General features: G+C 40.0%; 2 protein-coding genes and 1 non-coding gene across 4 annotated transcripts; 1 reads left to right on the plus strand and 2 right to left on the minus strand.

The window, feature by feature from the left end:
* Positions 1-222: 222 nt before the first annotated feature.
* Positions 223-295, minus strand: trnak-uuu. Its single transcript has one exon. It is a non-coding gene; the product is annotated as a tRNA-Lys (tRNA).
* A 2,868-nt stretch (positions 296-3,163) lies between these two features.
* Positions 3,164-8,247, plus strand: ankzf1 (ankyrin repeat and zinc finger peptidyl tRNA hydrolase 1). Of its 2 annotated transcripts, none has more exons than XM_034232394.1 (16): positions 3,164-3,264; positions 3,594-3,742; positions 3,844-3,962; positions 4,095-4,197; positions 4,292-4,503; positions 4,599-4,708; positions 4,827-4,980; positions 5,505-5,727; positions 5,826-5,924; positions 6,045-6,212; positions 6,328-6,462; positions 6,577-6,859; positions 6,952-7,063; positions 7,148-7,315; positions 7,389-7,453; positions 7,815-8,247. In XM_034232394.1, exons 2-16 carry the CDS (start codon positions 3,619-3,621, stop codon positions 7,939-7,941), a joined length of 2,202 nt encoding a protein of 733 aa, XP_034088285.1. In that variant the 5' UTR covers positions 3,164-3,264; positions 3,594-3,618; the 3' UTR covers positions 7,942-8,247. The 2 variants fall into 2 exon arrangements, with proteins under 2 accessions (XP_034088285.1, XP_034088287.1); XM_034232396.1 differs by having other exon boundaries at positions 6,048-6,212.
* On the minus strand, positions 8,156-13,637 carry glb1l (galactosidase, beta 1-like). Its single transcript, XM_034232397.1, has 16 exons — positions 13,436-13,637; positions 12,693-12,862; positions 12,454-12,604; positions 12,301-12,361; positions 12,120-12,214; positions 11,858-12,038; positions 11,697-11,755; positions 11,482-11,603; positions 11,225-11,265; positions 10,994-11,112; positions 10,816-10,890; positions 10,221-10,310; positions 9,988-10,101; positions 9,718-9,849; positions 8,904-9,131; positions 8,156-8,828 (listed from the first exon to the last, which is right to left on the minus strand). The coding sequence occupies exons 1-16, from the start codon at positions 13,499-13,501 to the stop codon at positions 8,625-8,627; spliced, it is 1,908 nt and encodes a 635-aa protein (XP_034088288.1). The 5' UTR covers positions 13,502-13,637; the 3' UTR covers positions 8,156-8,624.
* Positions 13,638-17,425: the final 3,788 nt, after the last annotated feature.

Consider the following 17,425-nt stretch of genomic DNA (forward strand, 5'->3'; position numbering starts at 1 on the left):
AGCTTTAAATTAAATGGTTCAATGTTTGGCAAAGGTTTTTGGGCAATTTTTGTCTTTGGGTGTCTTAAAAACATACCAGGAGTGTATCTATCTATGTATTCTATCTACTTTGTTACGCTGCTACGTTGCTAATATCACATGATTTACTCTCACAAATTCCAAATGTTAATACAAATAAAGATGTACACCTTCCTAAAATAGTGGTGGAAAAGAAAAAGCTACCGCCCGAACAGGGACTTGAACCCTGGACCCTCAGATTAAAAGTCTGATGCTCTACCGACTGAGCTATCCGGGCTCTGACACGAACACCGGAAGTGCTCTATTTAAAGCGGCGGAAGGGGTTCCAAAACCCTACACCACACCCCTACAAACTATCACTCCTTTCGCGCGGAGGGTCCACCACCACATTTAGTGCTGTTCCAATACAACAAGTGTGGAGGGGGAGCGGGCTATCATGCCCTCCGACAGCGAGTCTGAATCGCACCTGGTTTCACCACTACATGACCGGAATCAATGATGTGTGTGTCCGTCATGAAACGCGCTGTTTACAAAACGTTACTGCAAACATTTACATTGTAAAATGCGCAAAATAATTGACATTTAAAATCGTCATAAAGATGTTAACAACATCGTGGTTAACTCGTATTTTCTTTACTGAGGATCATATACTCGTGTCTTATAGTGTTGTATGTGTACAGGGACTGTAAACTGACCACCAAAGATTTTGAGAGTTTTATTTTTGTTATTTTCTGTCATGGGGAGGCTGATTTCAAACCGTTTTTAAGGCATTCCCTGTTTCTACTGGAGAGAGGGCAGTTCGTCCCAAAGCTTGCTGCTCTTTCACCCTCCACCCGAAATAAGTGACCCTTGTTTAACTTCAAGTGTGACTACAGACGGTGTTCACTTCGTCACGTAGTGAGAGTGTTTTGGAATTGGGCTTTTAATTCTGCTCTTACACATACCATGACCGCTTTTTCTAAACCTTCCCTTATGTCGCAAAATGGAAATTCAAGGGTAAATTGAAGCTAACGTTAGCTAGCTTAATTAGTTAAAGTTAGCTTGATTAGCAAGGTCTGATGTCGTAGGCTATCGAAATACGTTATACTAAAGTTGCACATCTCAAAGAATAATGGCATTATATAAAGAAACTGCTTTGACAACTTGCCTAAATGATAGTGAGTATTGACGTTGGATAAATAGTATGTTACCCTTGTAAGTGACTTCTCGTTGAATTGCAGGAGCGGCAGACCAGAGAGCTACAGCATGCCATCCAAGAAAACAAACGCAAACTGGTGGATGTCCAGCAGAAAAGACAACGTGCCGAGGAAGACATAATTCACTGGTAGGCCTGACGTTACTTTTGACCAAGTATTTTACGTTAGTTTGTTGAAGTTTAAATTAGTCTCCCAGGATTAAACCGTTTGTCTCCACCTGAGGCCTCCCTGTGACGTTGTAGCATACGTCACTCAGCGTTTTTTCTCTCACTATTTTGATATGCCCATTTTGTTTTTACCAAGTTAGCAACTACTTCACACAAGAAAACATTTCATCATCATGGTTATATTTTATTTAAAAATCCAATGCATTATAATTGAAACAGCAAGTGGTTTTCAGGAAAGTTAAGTCAAGGGCAAGCCCTTAACTTACTTTATAAAGATGATTTGTGTTAATTGAGTGTAATATCTTTATTTTCCATCTCTGGTAATTATGCACTCATAGTATGCAATATGCTTACCAAATGTAAAGACACAGCAACCTGTCAATTCAACTTTTTTCACAGGAACATTTTTGACTCATTGCAGAAAAGGCAGAAGGGAAACAAACTGCTTAAATTAATAATAGCTTGGTTTGAGTAATTGTCCAAAAAGTATGGTTTTTATCATAGCTATTCTATTACTGCTTTGACAGTGTCACAATGTCTGCCACGAACAAGGTGTATTCAATGTGTTTTTTAAGGAAAGGGACACTAATTTATTTGTACACAATCAACCTGAATTGCTCTTAAATGTCCATACCTGCTACACAACAGCTTTTAGTTTTATTAAAGGATGAATCAACACTACATTACATACATATACATACATTATTGATTGTGTGTTGTTTATATTTTCTTAATGAGTCTTGTTCTGATTTGCAGTAAGAGAGAAATGAAGAAGAGAGCTGTTTTGATGGTTGAAAAACATGAAGTTGTTGATGCATTGGTGACATTTGGTCATCTGCTGCAAGACGAAAAGCACCTTTCTGAACAACTGAATGGTCAAGCCTCTGCAGACAGGTAATGTATTGTTCTATGAGCATAGACAGAGCAACTTGAGATAAACCTAAATTGATGACCTATAACAGAATGATTTGACTCTATTTATTATCTTTCAAAAATCAAAGGAATGATTTGCAGGAAAGGAGCGAGCGCATCACAAACAAGGCAAAAAGCCTCGCTGCTGAAATCCTGGAGGTGAAAGAGCGTCTGGCAGAGGCAAAAGCTCGTAATATGGCTGGTAAGGAGAGAATGGAGAGTGTCTACAATCTGGTTAACTTGTATTTGATAACAGTAGTTTATAATATTCTATCTTTCCTTTCCCACAGCACAAACTTTGATTCAAACTCCAACCACCAGATCAAAGAGAAACTAAAGTAAATCCAAGTGAATCAAAATTATAATGTTTGCAGATTACAGGCCTATTTTTTTTTATTGCATTTGATATTTAGAATTGTTGTATATATTTGTTGTTGCACCTAATAAAGTCTCTGTTCTAATATTGTCTCACAAACGCTCCTATTTAATATATTTGTACCTTTTCCTCCCACCGTCAAAATACTTCATTCAGCAGTAGAATATGTAAAAAATAAAGAAGATTTATTAGTTTAAAAAGCCAGTGTTGGCTGGTGTATCAGAAACCTCCCAATAAATACAGACACAAATATACAAGTGAGTACAATACACAATGTAATCTATACATATATATAATTAATTATATCTTCTTAGTTGATTTATATTTTGTATAAATAAATATGCAAAGCAACATTTAAAGGAGAAACATTTAAATATTCTTCAAAAAATATAAAGTGGAATAATATTTTTCTGTACAAAGTTATTAAGTGAACGTATTTGTATTTCACCACAGACTGTTGGGACAATAAATGAGTTTTCAACCTTTGCTCTGTTTCTCGTTTGCGCTTTTGACGCTCTCGGGCTTCCGTAAATATGTCATGAGGAAATGCAAGGCAACACATCGTTAGCGCTGCTCTCCGTGACACCCTTTTATGGTAAGTGTTTGCTATTTTTAAGTGAGTTAATTGTAACTTCAACTAGTTGTAACACACTATTATAACTAGTAGAAGAAGGTAGAGATCGTTAAATGAAGATAATGGCTACTATTAGTCACTACACGTGTGGTTCAAAGAGCAGATGGTTACAGTTACATCAGCTAAGATAACGTTAGCTTTCAGAATATAATCAAACTGTTTTTTAGTACGCCAGGTTATTACAGTAATGTTGTCAGAGCTTAACTAAGCTCATAACAACAGGTTAATACAGTTAATTATTGAGGATAAATGGACAATGTTTATCTGTTTTTATTTTTCTAACTTTGCAGGTGATGTGATTTTTTAAAAACAACAATGACGACGAGTTACGAGCATCACTCCATCTTTCACTTGAGCCCAGAGGATGAGGCTTTCATTGGGCTGAGAGAAGTGAACCCCATTCTGAAGCAGGCTGTCAACACTGATCCAGCCTCAGACAGTATGTGTGAACTGTAGCTGTGGTTTCTGTTGTAAAAACAAGTAAAATACCTTAGTTTTCTGTTTGTTTTGATACCTAACTTTGTTTGTTTTTCTCTCAAGAGTTGGAAGACAGATCCCCAGAGGATGACAGACAGCGGGAGTCCAGTCTGGTTAGAGAAGTGTCAGATAAGATGGTCTGCTCAGCCTGCAAGTGCCTTTTTATCAGTCGTGAGGAACAGGTAACAGACAACTACAAACTCTTATCTATTGAGACTTTCTACCACTTAAATAATGATCTGTTAATGTACTAAATACTGCACTGGAGTATGGGTTATCATTTGAGTAAAACATGTTTTTGTTTTTCTAAACAGACTGAGCACTACAAGCTTGACTGGCATCGCTTCAACTTGAGACTAAAGATTTCAGCAATGCCGCCTGTAACAGCTGAGGAGTTTGAGAGGAAGACCGGAGCTGGTAAGAAAACCAAAGTCCGTAAAACCAAAGTCCAAAGCGATGGTTTCTTGTATTTTTTGTTACAATTGTTTGATTTTCCATTCTTGCTTTACAGGAGACATGTCAAGTATCTCAGGCTCAGAGTCCGATTCAGATGAAGACGACTCAGATAGTGAGAGTGGGGGAACGAGCAGCAACGTCACTGGCACAGATAATGAGAGCTCAGTTGAAACCAGTTTGTTTAATGGCCGGCACTCCAGCAAGGTGTTTTTCCAGAACTCAGCCGAACAATATGTATCAGTGTACCGCTGCATTCTGCAGGGAAAGGTGAGCAGCAGGTACACTAAGTACCGTACGGTTTGTGATGTGTATTAAGAGACTTGATTTTTTATTTTAATTCATGTTCTGTCTAAATATTTCAGTCAAATGATGAGCTAGATGCAGCGATCTTCCTGAAGGCCATAAGTAAGAAGACTGTGTGGGTAATTCTCATGACAGGTGGAGGCCACTTTGCTGGTGCTGTATTCCAAGGGTGAGTGGACAGTTTTTTTTTGTTTTGTTTGCTTTCAGCACCTGAGATTACACACCAGGGTTGGAATGAAAAGGAAATCTGTGCGCATTAGCCCAACACAATGTATTTATTTTTACAGAAAAGAAGTCCTTGAGCACAAGACTTTCCACCGATACACAGTGAGAGCGAAGCGAGGCACGGCTCAGGGACTCAGAGACTCTCAGAACCGCAGCCACGCGCCCAAATCTGCAGGAGCTGCTCTGAGGCGATACAATGAGGCGGCGCTAGTCAAGGTAAGATTATAGTAAAAAATAAGAGACAAATATTTCCCCAACGGCTGATGTTACTGTGCTGTATGTCAAATGGCTTATAATGATCATCCATGAAACTGATGGTGCTTTCTGCTGAAAAACATACATTTAGCTAAAGAACCAATACAGTTCTGGTGAGGGTAGCCATCCTCCTGACAACTGTGCTTACTTTTGTGAGCCACATTTATATAGCATTGGCGCTGCTTATTCAGAATTTTTATAAAGTTTCCTTATTCTCAAAGGTACGTTTAAAGTGATCAAATGCTTAGTGTAGGATAATTCCCAAAAATGGACAACAACAATTCTGCTTTTACATGTACAGTTCCATTTATTATTTGTTAATGTTTCCATTAGAGCGTTTTATAAATGATAACAAATCTAAAGTTTTAAAGTGAAATATGTTGGCTTAGTCCATTCTTGAGAGTTTTTTTCTGCACACACAATTAAAATGTGCGGGATCAAGTTTTTCATGTACACACGCTAACGTTTTATATAACCTTTCGCAGGAGATACAGGATCTTCTGGTCTGTTGGGCTGAACACCTAAAGGAGGCTTCTGCCATATTTGTACGAGCACCCAGCTACAATAAAAGCGCCTTTTTCGGAGGCCGTGCTGCTCCGCTGGACAAAAAAGATCCCAGGATCCACACTCTCCCCTTTCCCACACGCAGGGCAACCTTTCGAGAGGCACAGAGGGTACATGATGTGCTTTCAACCGTCCATATTTACGGTAAGCTGAATTATATCTCTGGAATAATGACATGTTATCTGCTCATTCTCATACAGACAGGGTATAATCAATACTGTTTGCTAAATATCTTGGTGCAGCAAAAGACACAGACATGACTGCAGTCTACAGTCCTTCTAAGAAGGCCTGGAAGAAATCCCTCAAACCAACTGCACAAATAGATAAAGGTCCAGAGAAAGGTAAGCATGTACAATGTGGGCTTGCACTCTATTAGACTATATACAAAATACCATGGCACAAATACCCCTACAATAATGATTTGAGATTTACTTTCTGTTCAACTTTATTCTTGGCATTAGCAGAAGAAAACCATGATAGCTCTGATGAAGAAGAGGGTGGAGAGATCCTGCTGGAGATGGTGGAGCAGACCATAGGAACTCTGGACCTTAGAGAGTATGAAATATATCCCTCCAGGCACAGGAGGCGAAGGAGGAGGAAAAAGGAGGAACCCAAGCTGCCTATCGAGGGTAGGTCTGCGCCAGTGTAATGTCACATAGATGGATGTAGCTGATTTAGAAACCTGAGGAATACTTCACATCACATTCTGCAAGGTTTATGACATTTCAACTCCATGTTTGACAGAATTAAGTAACATAGAGGCAGACGAGGAAGTTCCAGAGGAAGTTCCAGAGGATACACCAGCCGAAGACACCCCTCAAGAGACGCAATCAAAGAACAAGAGGAAGAGGAAAGCAAAGAGTACAAAACAACTGGAAGGTAAATATGTACTCCTAAATACTATTGTTTATCATGTTGCACCTGTTTCTCAATCGTACAACCTGCCACACCTGTAAAGTTTGAGAAAGGTATTATTTATCTCTGTGTCTGTAGAAAATGCTGATGATTCCTCGGAGTATGGCCTGAGGGACGAAGTGTTTACAGCCTGTAAGGTGGGGGATGTAGACGCTCTATGTAGACTCCTTCAGCTACCTGGAGAAACGTCAGAGAGTCAAGAGCAGCAGGAGAACAACCCTCTTGATGTGCAAAGTCCTCTAACGCTCCTTAATAAGCCCCTCGACTCCTCGGGGTTCACTTTGCTGCATGTGGCCTCAGCAGCTGCGCAGAAGGCGGTGGTCCGGCTGCTCCTGGATGCAGGGGCAGACCCAGCTTGCAGGTATATTAAATAATATAATTACAGTAAAGGTACAATCTTAGTGTTATCATTTGCGAAAGTGATAACATAATTTCTGCAATATTCCTTTACAGAGACAACAAAGGGCAGCCCCCTTATATTGTCGCCACTGACAAAGACACAAGGAATGTCTTTCGCAAATACATGGGTGAGAATCCTGACAAATATGACTACAGCAAGGCACAGGTAAGAAAGTACCACGCTAACCTTTATACATGTACCCCATTTCAAATGAAAGAGCACTTGTTTTTAACACTTGCACACCTCAAGGTCCCTGGGCCGCTTACAGCAGAGATTGAATCCAAAAAGGCGGAAAAGAAAAAGGCACAAAATGCGATAAAAAAACAGCGAGAAAAAGGGCAGAAGGAAGAAAAGAGGAAACAAGAGTTGGAGGCGGAGGAAAAGAAGAGGTTTGCATCTCTGACTGATCGGGAAAAGGTGAGTTATTCTCAGTTTATCACTGATGTTCATGGTATGATTAAGGTGTTAACTGTTTTCTCCTTGGTTGTAGAGAGCTCTGGCAGCTGAGAAGAGGTTAGCAGAGCAAGTAGCTGCCACAGGAGTCTCCAATGTCAAGTGAGTCCGCTAGAGCCATCCTCTAATTGAGTTAGCTTCTACATGCTTCATGCTTCTACATTTACATTACCAACAATACTGGAAATAATGATGGCTGATCTAACAGGTGCTTTGTTAATATGCCTTATTGTTATTTCCAATGTCTTTGGCTTGTATGTATGGTGTCCATGCTATAGAAGAGCGCCCTCATTGAGTTATGTACTAGCACACGTATGTCGAGTAGTTTTCTCCTAAGGCTGGTATATCAGACACTGGTGAGGACCTAGATTGCCTCTATGCTCAAATCAAGTGCTTTTAAAAAAAAAGGTTTTATAAATGTCAACTAAATTTGGTGTGCTTTTTTGTTTGTCTTTGTGCCCAGGAGGTGCTGGTCGTGTGGAGAGTCTCTGCTTGGGAAGGTCCCATTTCAGTACCTGGAGTATTCGTTCTGCACCCCTCGCTGTGTCCAGGAACACCGTAAAGCCAACACAGTTCAAGGCAAGACCTAACAACCATAAAGAATAATAGAACCATAGAACACTAAATCTTAAATGTGAGAGAGCTACCTCATCAAGACCAGAAGTGGATTTGTGCAGCGTCGATGCAGCATTGAAATCTAATATGGCTGTCATGCCAGGGTGCTCGTTTCATTTTCAAATACCAAACATACATTTTAAATATTTTCTTTTTTTTGGCAATTATCTCAGACAACTGGATACCGTATTACAACTTGTAATCAATGTACTCTTTATTCACAGTATCTGCACCTTTTGGAGAAGGTTCAAAAGCAAATATAATAAAAATAATGAATACTGCTTGTTTATCACTGTCATTTTTCCAAAGGCACAAGTGGCAATATTTGTGTTCCTACAGCTGAATGTAGAGACCATATTTTGATACAAAACTCAGGGACAGATACACAAAAGGCATGTGTAAATCAGACAAAAACAAACAGCTTAATTCTATAAGCAACCTCAAAGGGGAATACAAAATAAGGCCTCATTTAAACAGATTATTATTTCCATCTCCATCTGCAGAAAAAGGCAAATTAAACTCGGCTGTGAATATGCATGGCCGTATTTGTGCTGTAATATCGTTCGTTGGCGCAATATCTTTTGTGAACCTAGATAAAGGACAGATGGCGGGTGTAGAAGATGGAGCTTTCGGTGGCCGCAATACATTCTGTGCTCTGTTAAGGCTTTTCAGCAAGGACATTGAGCTGAGGCCGGTCCATGAAGAGCACCCGTAGGTGAGCTGGGGCCCGCTCCAGTTCCAGCACTGTGATGTTGTTGGGCTGGGTGGTGCTGAGCAGGGGTCCGGGCACATAAAGAGTCTGCTGGGGGCCCCTTGCTGGCCAGTATCGTCCCAGATTCATACCATTGATCCAAACCTGACCCTGATTTAAAAATAATGATAATGAATGTATCACTGTAATCATAAGGTAAACCAACATAGGAAACAAAATTGTTACCTTTGTCCATTCATTGAGCTTGAGGAAGGTGTCCCAGGAAAGGCCGTTAGGCTGCAGAGTCCCCATGTAGATAACTGGTCCAACTGAAGGGTCTTTCTGAGGGGCAGGTGAAGACTTTCCACTGTCTGAATGAGGCCAGCCACTGGTGATGGCTCCATCGATGTCCAAAGGGTAGATCTGCCAGTCAGTCAGGATATCTTTCCCCAGGAACAGGTTGCTCACGAGGCCCTGCAATACAAACACTCTTTACCATCTAACACTTTGTGTAAGCACATTTTGATTACACCTAATGTCATGTTTCATAAAGCATTGTGGTTTGCGACCAACCCTAACTATCAGCGACTATCACTGGTTTTATGGCTGTCAATCCTACCGTTCATGTGTTGGTTATGTAATAGCAAGAGATTCCATTGTATAACTTTAATTGGAGAAAAACTGGTATGGAGAACATTGTTTGAATCCTTTCACTTTGAGAGTTTGAGCACTCGAGGCTCTTATTGTTATACAACTTTATAATTGTGTTGTTTAAAAAAAAAAGATGGTTCTTTTATATATTTAATGACTATTTTTCAAGTATGCAGGCTTAGTTTGAGGCTAAGAGGTGATTATTTACATCAATACTTTTTTATTTGCTGGCCATTATTGAGGCCAAAACACACACAAAACAAAGGATTGATTACTATGAGTTTTACCAAGACAGTATTGAGGTTTGTGGAACCCCAAATAATGTGAGAGTAAAGACAATGCCAACTAAATGAAGAAGTAATTGTGGGAACCAATACAAAAGATATGGGATTAGACATTGTTTTCTTGCCTTATAGTCATTGATCTTGCTGCCAAAGTTCACCCTGCCCATGTTCTCAATGAGGATGTCCAAAGTGTCCCCCTGCTGTCCAGTGACGTTCATCACCAGCACAGTGTCTCTCTCCAACAGACCCTGGAAAACCTTTTCACACGGACACACACATCATCAGTAAGAATCGGAATTTCCACAAGATTTTGTAAACAATCACTTGTGTTTTCCCTATACCTGAACAGAAAAATCTGATTGGCTAGACAACAAAAGATCATTGTAAAGGCTTACCCCATTGACGGACACATATGCACGGTCATGAACCCCATTCAGTGGAGAGATAAGTGGCGTGGGCTCGGAGAGGTCCTGGGGCAGCGTGGTCCGGTACAGCATAAATCCATAGTTCTGCACACAATAGACATGACAGTTTGCAGACACAAACAGTCTAGAAGTTCTCCATGTTTCAAGAGGTTTACTGCACTAGTCCCCCCTCCTCTATTGTGGCCTTCAGACCTACACCATACCTGCTTCATCTCTTCAAACGTCAGAGGATGCTGCGATTTCACCGGCACGGCAGGTGAGATGGTGTTCAACAGATCGCTGACTTTGCCAACCTGGGAAAGAGTTGAGATTAACTACGGCAACCTCTGGCATTTTCACACTTTTTTTCTTTCATTTTGGTTATTGGTAAATAACTGACAGTATTAAAACAAATTAAAGAAACACACATAAAAAGGGAGGGATTTAAATTGTTAAACTTTCGGACGACAAATACAATTTGAGGAGATTGAAAGCTGAAATTCAACTTAGTCCAGAAAGGAACGCCAATTTTTTTCAAAATCGTCGGCACCTTATCAAATTATAGACCAGAGTTCATTAAGTTGAGTGCTCTATCACATCTTTTGTAACGTAACTAGGAGGTTTTTTACAGTTTATGCGATGTAGCCTTCATGTTAACAACATTATAAACGTTTTGAAGTTATACGTCATATTTCTTCCTCGGAAGCAATATGGCAATATCACCTGCCACAAAACATCTGATCGAGCTTGATAATCTAACAGCTACAACCTTTGTGTCTCTACATGCTTATTGCTCTTTAAAAGCTGAAATGATATTACCTTCTTCAGGGTCACAAAGCCATAGGCAAACTTGGGAGTTGCTGGTGGCATGGGGCCAGAGGGAATATCTCTAAACTGTGGAAAGAACAGAGATCCATTCGTCATATGTTAGACATATGAACCAATGTTATGAACCAATGTTATGAACCTCAGTGGGTGGCGGTTCGATCAGTGGTACCTGCTTAATGACGTCTCGGATGGCAAACAGCTTCTCTGTGGGGTCTCCTGCCTCCGACAGCGGGGCATCGTAATCATAACTAGTCACTACTGAGCGGAACCTCGTGTCGTGATCAGCCCCTTCAGGGAGTTACAAAGAGATGAACGCATCATAAACTGAGCTTTAATCTCCATCAAAATCGTGTGTTCAACTGAGATTATCCAACTGATTATGAAAAACCAAAACACGTACCATTCCAGTAACCAAAGTTACTGCCTCCTTCAAACATGTACCTGAGAAGAGAGAGAGGTAGACTGAGTTACTTAGCGGGGGAAACCTGAGCTCATTACATGGAACTTATTCACCTCATGGGAGCAGTTCTATATTTAACTGCTGAGTGATTCATTTTAAGGAAAAGGCTGGCAATAATATATATCCATGTGATTTGATGACAATAACAAAATATAGAACAATGCCAGGAAAGTGTTTACAGAGAAGAGGAGACATACATGTTGACGTTGGCCCCTAATGTTAGCATTTCTGCTAGCACTCTGCTGACCTTCTGAGCATCAACCACAACATGCTGATCCCCCCAGTGGTCCAACCAGCCAGTGTAGAACTCTGAGTTCACCTGTAGCATAAATTGGAAATACTTTTACACCATATGCTCAGATTGATGAGTTAATACTGCATGTTCAAATCTGTGGATCAATGTGTAACTAACCAGTGGACCTTGAGGTTCAAACCTCCTTTGCCTGTCGAAGGCTTTGGTTATGTTGGTGTCTGTATGAGGGGAACAATTGTACAAATTACATCTTTGCGCATGAATAACTTCAGAAAGTAAACAATGTTATTATGGTTGATTATTTTTGACACAGTACCGACCTGTTCCAAAGTCAACTGTGGCATATAATCCCTCCAGAGTCCCACATTTCATGTCCTTGTCTGTGTTTCCATCGGTGGTGAACAGGACTGTGTCTTCCCCCAGAAAGAAGCGAAACAGTGCCCGCAGGTGACGCATGTAGTTGTAGTCACAAGCAAAGTAACTTCCATATTCATTCTCCACCTGAAGTCCAAGAAGGTGATTAATCAAATTCAAATCAATATTGAATTGCCAACTTATAAACTTAGCAACATAACGCTGTACCTGGACAGTGATGATGTTTCCCCCGTTGATATACAGCCACGGCCTCATTTTGGGCAGAAGAACAGAAAGCCAGTTGCTGACTGCCTGGACATAATCTGTATGACAAGAAAAAGCAAATTAATGGAATATTTTGTTGCTTTTTTTAAGACAAAAGGAAACTAACAGTAGGTGCATATTATACCTGCGTCAGCTGAGCGGAGCACGATGTTTGGTTTCTGAAGTAACCACGCTGGCAATCCACCCTGATATTAAGACAACATTTTTGTTTTAACTTATTTTTCAAAATAGGGAACTAACTTTGTTTCTATAGCTGTTCAAAAGTTCAATTTCTCACCATTTCCCACTCTGCACAGATGTACGGTCCGGGACGCAGGATGACCAACAGACCTGTCTGATTAGCCAGATCCAAAAAATGCTCCAGATCTCGGTCCCCTGTGAAGTTTTGGACCCCCTGCACCACTTCATGGAAGTTCCAGGGTACATATCTGTGTGGAGGCAGAGTAACTTTACAGAATAGAAAGAGCATACCTCATAATAGAAGATGTATTTACAAATATGATGTGTTGAACTTACACTTGGATAGCATTCAGTCCAGTCATGTACATCTTTAGGAGTCGGTCCTTCCAGTAGTACCTTGGGATCCTGGAGTAGTGAATACTGCCTGAGATGTACTGAAAAGGCTTTCCATCTTTCAGGAAACAGTTGTTCTTGTAGTCTATAGAGAAGGAGTTTTCTCCAGACACCTGAGAGAGATGGCATGTTCTTTTTAAGTTGTATTTTAAAAACAGGTGGAAGTCTGCATTCACTCTTTAATTTCCATCACATACAATCAGTGGTGGAAGGAACTAGAATGTTCTCAAGTACTGTAGCCTACTTAAATAAAAATGTGGAGGAAGACCTACTTGTACTTGTATTCACTGTTTTCCTTTTACTAAACAACATTTTAAAAGGGATGTACATATTTAATTGTTTTACTTTTATTTGATTGTGAAGGCTTTCATCCCTTGGTTCCTCTTACATTTAGATTAATATTATAGAATATAAAAACAAATGTTCTATTGCCAAAATGTGCCATAGTGTAATGTGGTGAATTCAGGATTTTTTAAGTATTAGAAGTAAAGATGTAAGAGTAATCTGTTGTCTGAATAATCTTTGAATTGAAAGAGTTTCCCAAGTATTAAACAAAGATAAAATGGTTTACTGTTTCTACTTTAAGTGGTAAAACCAAACACATTGCAGAAATGACAGACATGTGAGTGATCAGGTGATCACTCACATTATTAATTCAAGAAGTCAAGTTCCAGGTTCTTTCTTACCAAGTTTCCACTGGCAGATAAACAGGCGAGGATTACTGCAACGAAGAGTAACACACCAACAGCCATGTCCGCTGCCTTGCTGCGAAAAGTGAAGCCAAAACTAAGTCATCACTAACAGAAAGTATTAAACTTCTACTTCATATTAGTTATTAAGCTATGCTGCATACAGCGCTTTAACGGCATCAACGTACTGCCCGCTAAAGCAATGTCACGTGATTCTCGTTGGGTATCTGCAGGGTCCTAAAGAGCGCCGTTTTCCCCTCAGACTCGTCCCGGCTGTATGTACACTAGTTTACCCGGAAAAATACGACACACTTAATTAATAGTCCTCTATTCCTTCTTTTGTGAATACCAAATAACAGAAATAATTTATGAAAATTGTTTCCTCTAATTCGAGATAGTGAAAATAAGTATACCTCAAACTTAAAAAACGATTTACAGTTTGACCTATAGATGTCGCTGTTCAAGCAGAAATGGTTCCGCTGTTCTAGAGAAAAACAACTGAAATAAGTAGCACTCTAATTCTCCTGCATATGTCCATCATGTTATGCAACAACTTTAAAGCTGGCTAGAGTGTCATACAGGTCAAATATCAAAAATGATAAAATGTATAATACAACATGTCCTACATGTCCTGTGTGGGTTAAGGAAAACACTGATAGCCATCATGTGATATACTGCTGTCGCTATACGTGCTGTTATACTATGCATTATGTAGGTAAAGAACAGTTCCATTGTGTTTGGCATGGCAAGGTAACAAAGCAATCAGTTCAGGAAAGGTTTGCTTTATTATAGCTGCAGGACAGGGCCCTTCCTCTGTCCGTCTTCCATGTTGTCTGAATGATGGTTAAAGTTCAACATTTCATCATTTAACTCGTATTTTTATTCATATAACTTTTAAAACTGGAACCCTGCAACCAACACTTTCATTTGTGATGAGAAAGTATATTTAAAAAGGATAATATGAAGTACATTTGCAGTTAATCTTCTGATCACATGAATGTCTGCTAATGTCTCATTCCTTTAAAGAGCACTAGATGGCGCTTCAATGCCTTAATGAGGACCAACGTAAACTGTGATCCTGCCAGAGATGAGGCCATTTCATAGTTTTAGAGTGGTAAAAAATATCGCTTTATAGGCCTACTAAGCTTTATTGAGTTTCTTCCAGTACACATTAATGATGGCGTGCACATCATTATGGTTCAAGAAAGTAGGGGTTAGTTAAGTGGTATTGGAGTAGCTGGTGTGTATAACAGGAACACCAGTTTATGGATCTCTGTTTTGCAAACAAAAAGCAGTCAACCTCGCTAATTTGGGTTGATAACCCCTGCATCTGCTTGCTGGCCTGTCATTGTTTTCATATCTAAACACACACACACACACACACACACACACACACACACACACACACACACACACACACACACACACACACACACACACACACACACACACACACACACACACACACACACACACTTTTCCAGATGTTTTTTTCTCCTTTTTCCAGTCCCACCCCCGCAACAGTAATGAGTGTCCATACAATAATCTCATTTCCTGCACTGCCTCTTTATCCATCAATCTCCATTTTAAGAAGATTGAAAGGTTGGGTGCGCACAATTGCTAATGGCAACAGATCTAAACTGCAGATAGGAGAAATACTATGGCTCTGTGGCTCATTAGCCCACTGTCAGACACAGTCAATTGTCCTGGGAATGAGAGGAGGAACGACATACATGGGCCTGTAATTTGGTTATGAATGTGATAGTGCCTGAGGAGAGCTTGTGAGTATCCCATCTTTGAAGGCCCTGAGCTTGTCGAAAATGGATGTTTAAACCGCAAAAGAAAAACTAGTGACTAATGCACTGAGGACACCACTTACTTTGATACTTTAGCAAGAGTGGAAGTCTAAAGGAAGTGACTGAGACTAATATAAACTCCTAAGAGAGAGACTCTCATTACTGCAGTTGCAGACATTAGCAAATGAGATCAGGTTGCATTCACTACATTGTAGTTTTTTATACTCCTTATTTGACTTTCAAAACGCCGTAGTTAGCTGTTTAATTATTGCATATAGGTACAGACCAGACCTTCCTATAGTAATTGGAGAGGCCTGTCCCTACTGTGATGGAGACACAGAGAAACACTCACCTTAGGGTCGGGCGTCACCTCGATGAAGTCATCTCCCCTGAGTCTGTAATTAGATTGAAGCATCCCCTCTGCCCCTCCAACCCTCTAAATAAGACCTCTTTGTTGTTTCTGCTGGTGGCAGGTGTATTCACCCACCCCCACCTCTACATACCTTCCACCTCCCGGAAATACAGTTCAGTTCATTTAGAACAGCTGATGTTAAAGGGGCACACCAATTTACACTTCTTTATATGGAATATTACGCTGCTTTTACACTATTGGGCCTCTTCCTTAACACTTTGACAAGCGCTGTTAATCCAACCATCAACATGCTGGTTAATGGACAACAGCTCTACATCCTGAGTGTAACTTTGTCAAGTCTGAATTTTAACCAGGACCTGGGTTAGTTTTTTAGACCTGATATAATATATATAAAAAAATATAACATATTTTTATCAGATAGTAAGAAAGTAAAAAAGTTTGTGTTTCTAATTGTGACGTTTGTCAGGGAGTGAAATGAAAGACCCCTCAAAGTAGCATTATGGGAAGGACTCATGGTTTTGTGAAGCTTTGAGACTATGTGTTGGCCCCAAAAGTGTGTTTTAAGCTCAAAGTTCACCAAATTCAAAATTAAAATACTGCTTATGAAATATATAATACCAGGAGCTATTTTGCAACTTTTCCACTGGAAATTATGAAATTAACACTTTTACTTGTGAAATAGTAGCAGTAGCGTACATTATGGTGAATATTTCAATACTTCGTCACATAGCCTACCTACAGAGATAGGCGTCCTGATAAATTAATGTTTTTTTTCTTTCATATCTGCTTGCAAAAATGCGCTGTCTAGAAGCTGGTTCCTTCCTTATTGCATTGAACTTCATTGATTTTTTCACTTTTTTCAATCAAGTCTACCCCTGACACATTGTCAATGCTTTTGTGTTTCACACATTACCTCTCCCAGGGAGGAAATAAAACTGCTCATGTCCTAATGTATGTTTTGTAATAAACTCTCCTCCCATAATAAGGACCACCACTGTCAAATTCTGAACATATAAGGAAAAGCTTATTGATTAGTGATTCAGGGGAAATCTGAATGCTGAGCTGTCTGTGATTCACACCGTTGAATCATATGATATGAGGCATTGCTGCAGAATTCCCCGCAGGTCTCCATATCAGTCCCAAGCTCAGGATATAATGAGGAATGTCCCGTCTCTGTTTTCTCAGGCTATGAATGGCCAGTGAGTCAGTGCTGGGCTCACTGATGCTGATACTCTGGACTCTGAGAGAAAACTGTGCTGAGAAACTAAACAATAAACAACAACATCCTTACATGACAAAGGTTCAGCGGCATGTTATAACTGAGTTCCCTCAGCAGTGGTGTGCATCCTTGGCATATTTTTCCAGTTCTCTTAAAGCAAAAATCCATATATAGGTACAGATCAAGGAAATAAAGTACAATGTTATTGTGGGAGCATTGTAATATGAAGCTTTATAAACAAACAGGAAGTTGACAGTGCGGGGGAGCATGGGAAGTGTGTGAGCTGGGCCTCATTCCTCAGCCTATGGTATGTGTTTGGGGTGCAGGCAGCTCTGAGGAGGAATTTTTGTGGTCAGAAATGTTGAAATCCTGCTGCTTGAACCCGGATGACCATTTTAGCTGATGGAGAGCCTCATTAGGCCAAATGAATCACAGTGATGAGAATCTTTCTTCCGCTCTTCCACCTACTTTTCTAGTTATATGTTGACTGTCAATCCATAAACTTTCACTCATCCTTTTGCTTTATTTCAAGCCGTAGTCGCAGCAGCTACTTTGGTTACTACTTACACATTGATGTATCATAAAGGACCCTCAGTGTT

This window comes from Gymnodraco acuticeps, unplaced genomic scaffold, assembly GCF_902827175.1.
Source record: "Gymnodraco acuticeps unplaced genomic scaffold, fGymAcu1.1, whole genome shotgun sequence".
NCBI classification, from domain to species: Eukaryota; Metazoa; Chordata; class Actinopteri; order Perciformes; family Bathydraconidae; genus Gymnodraco; species Gymnodraco acuticeps.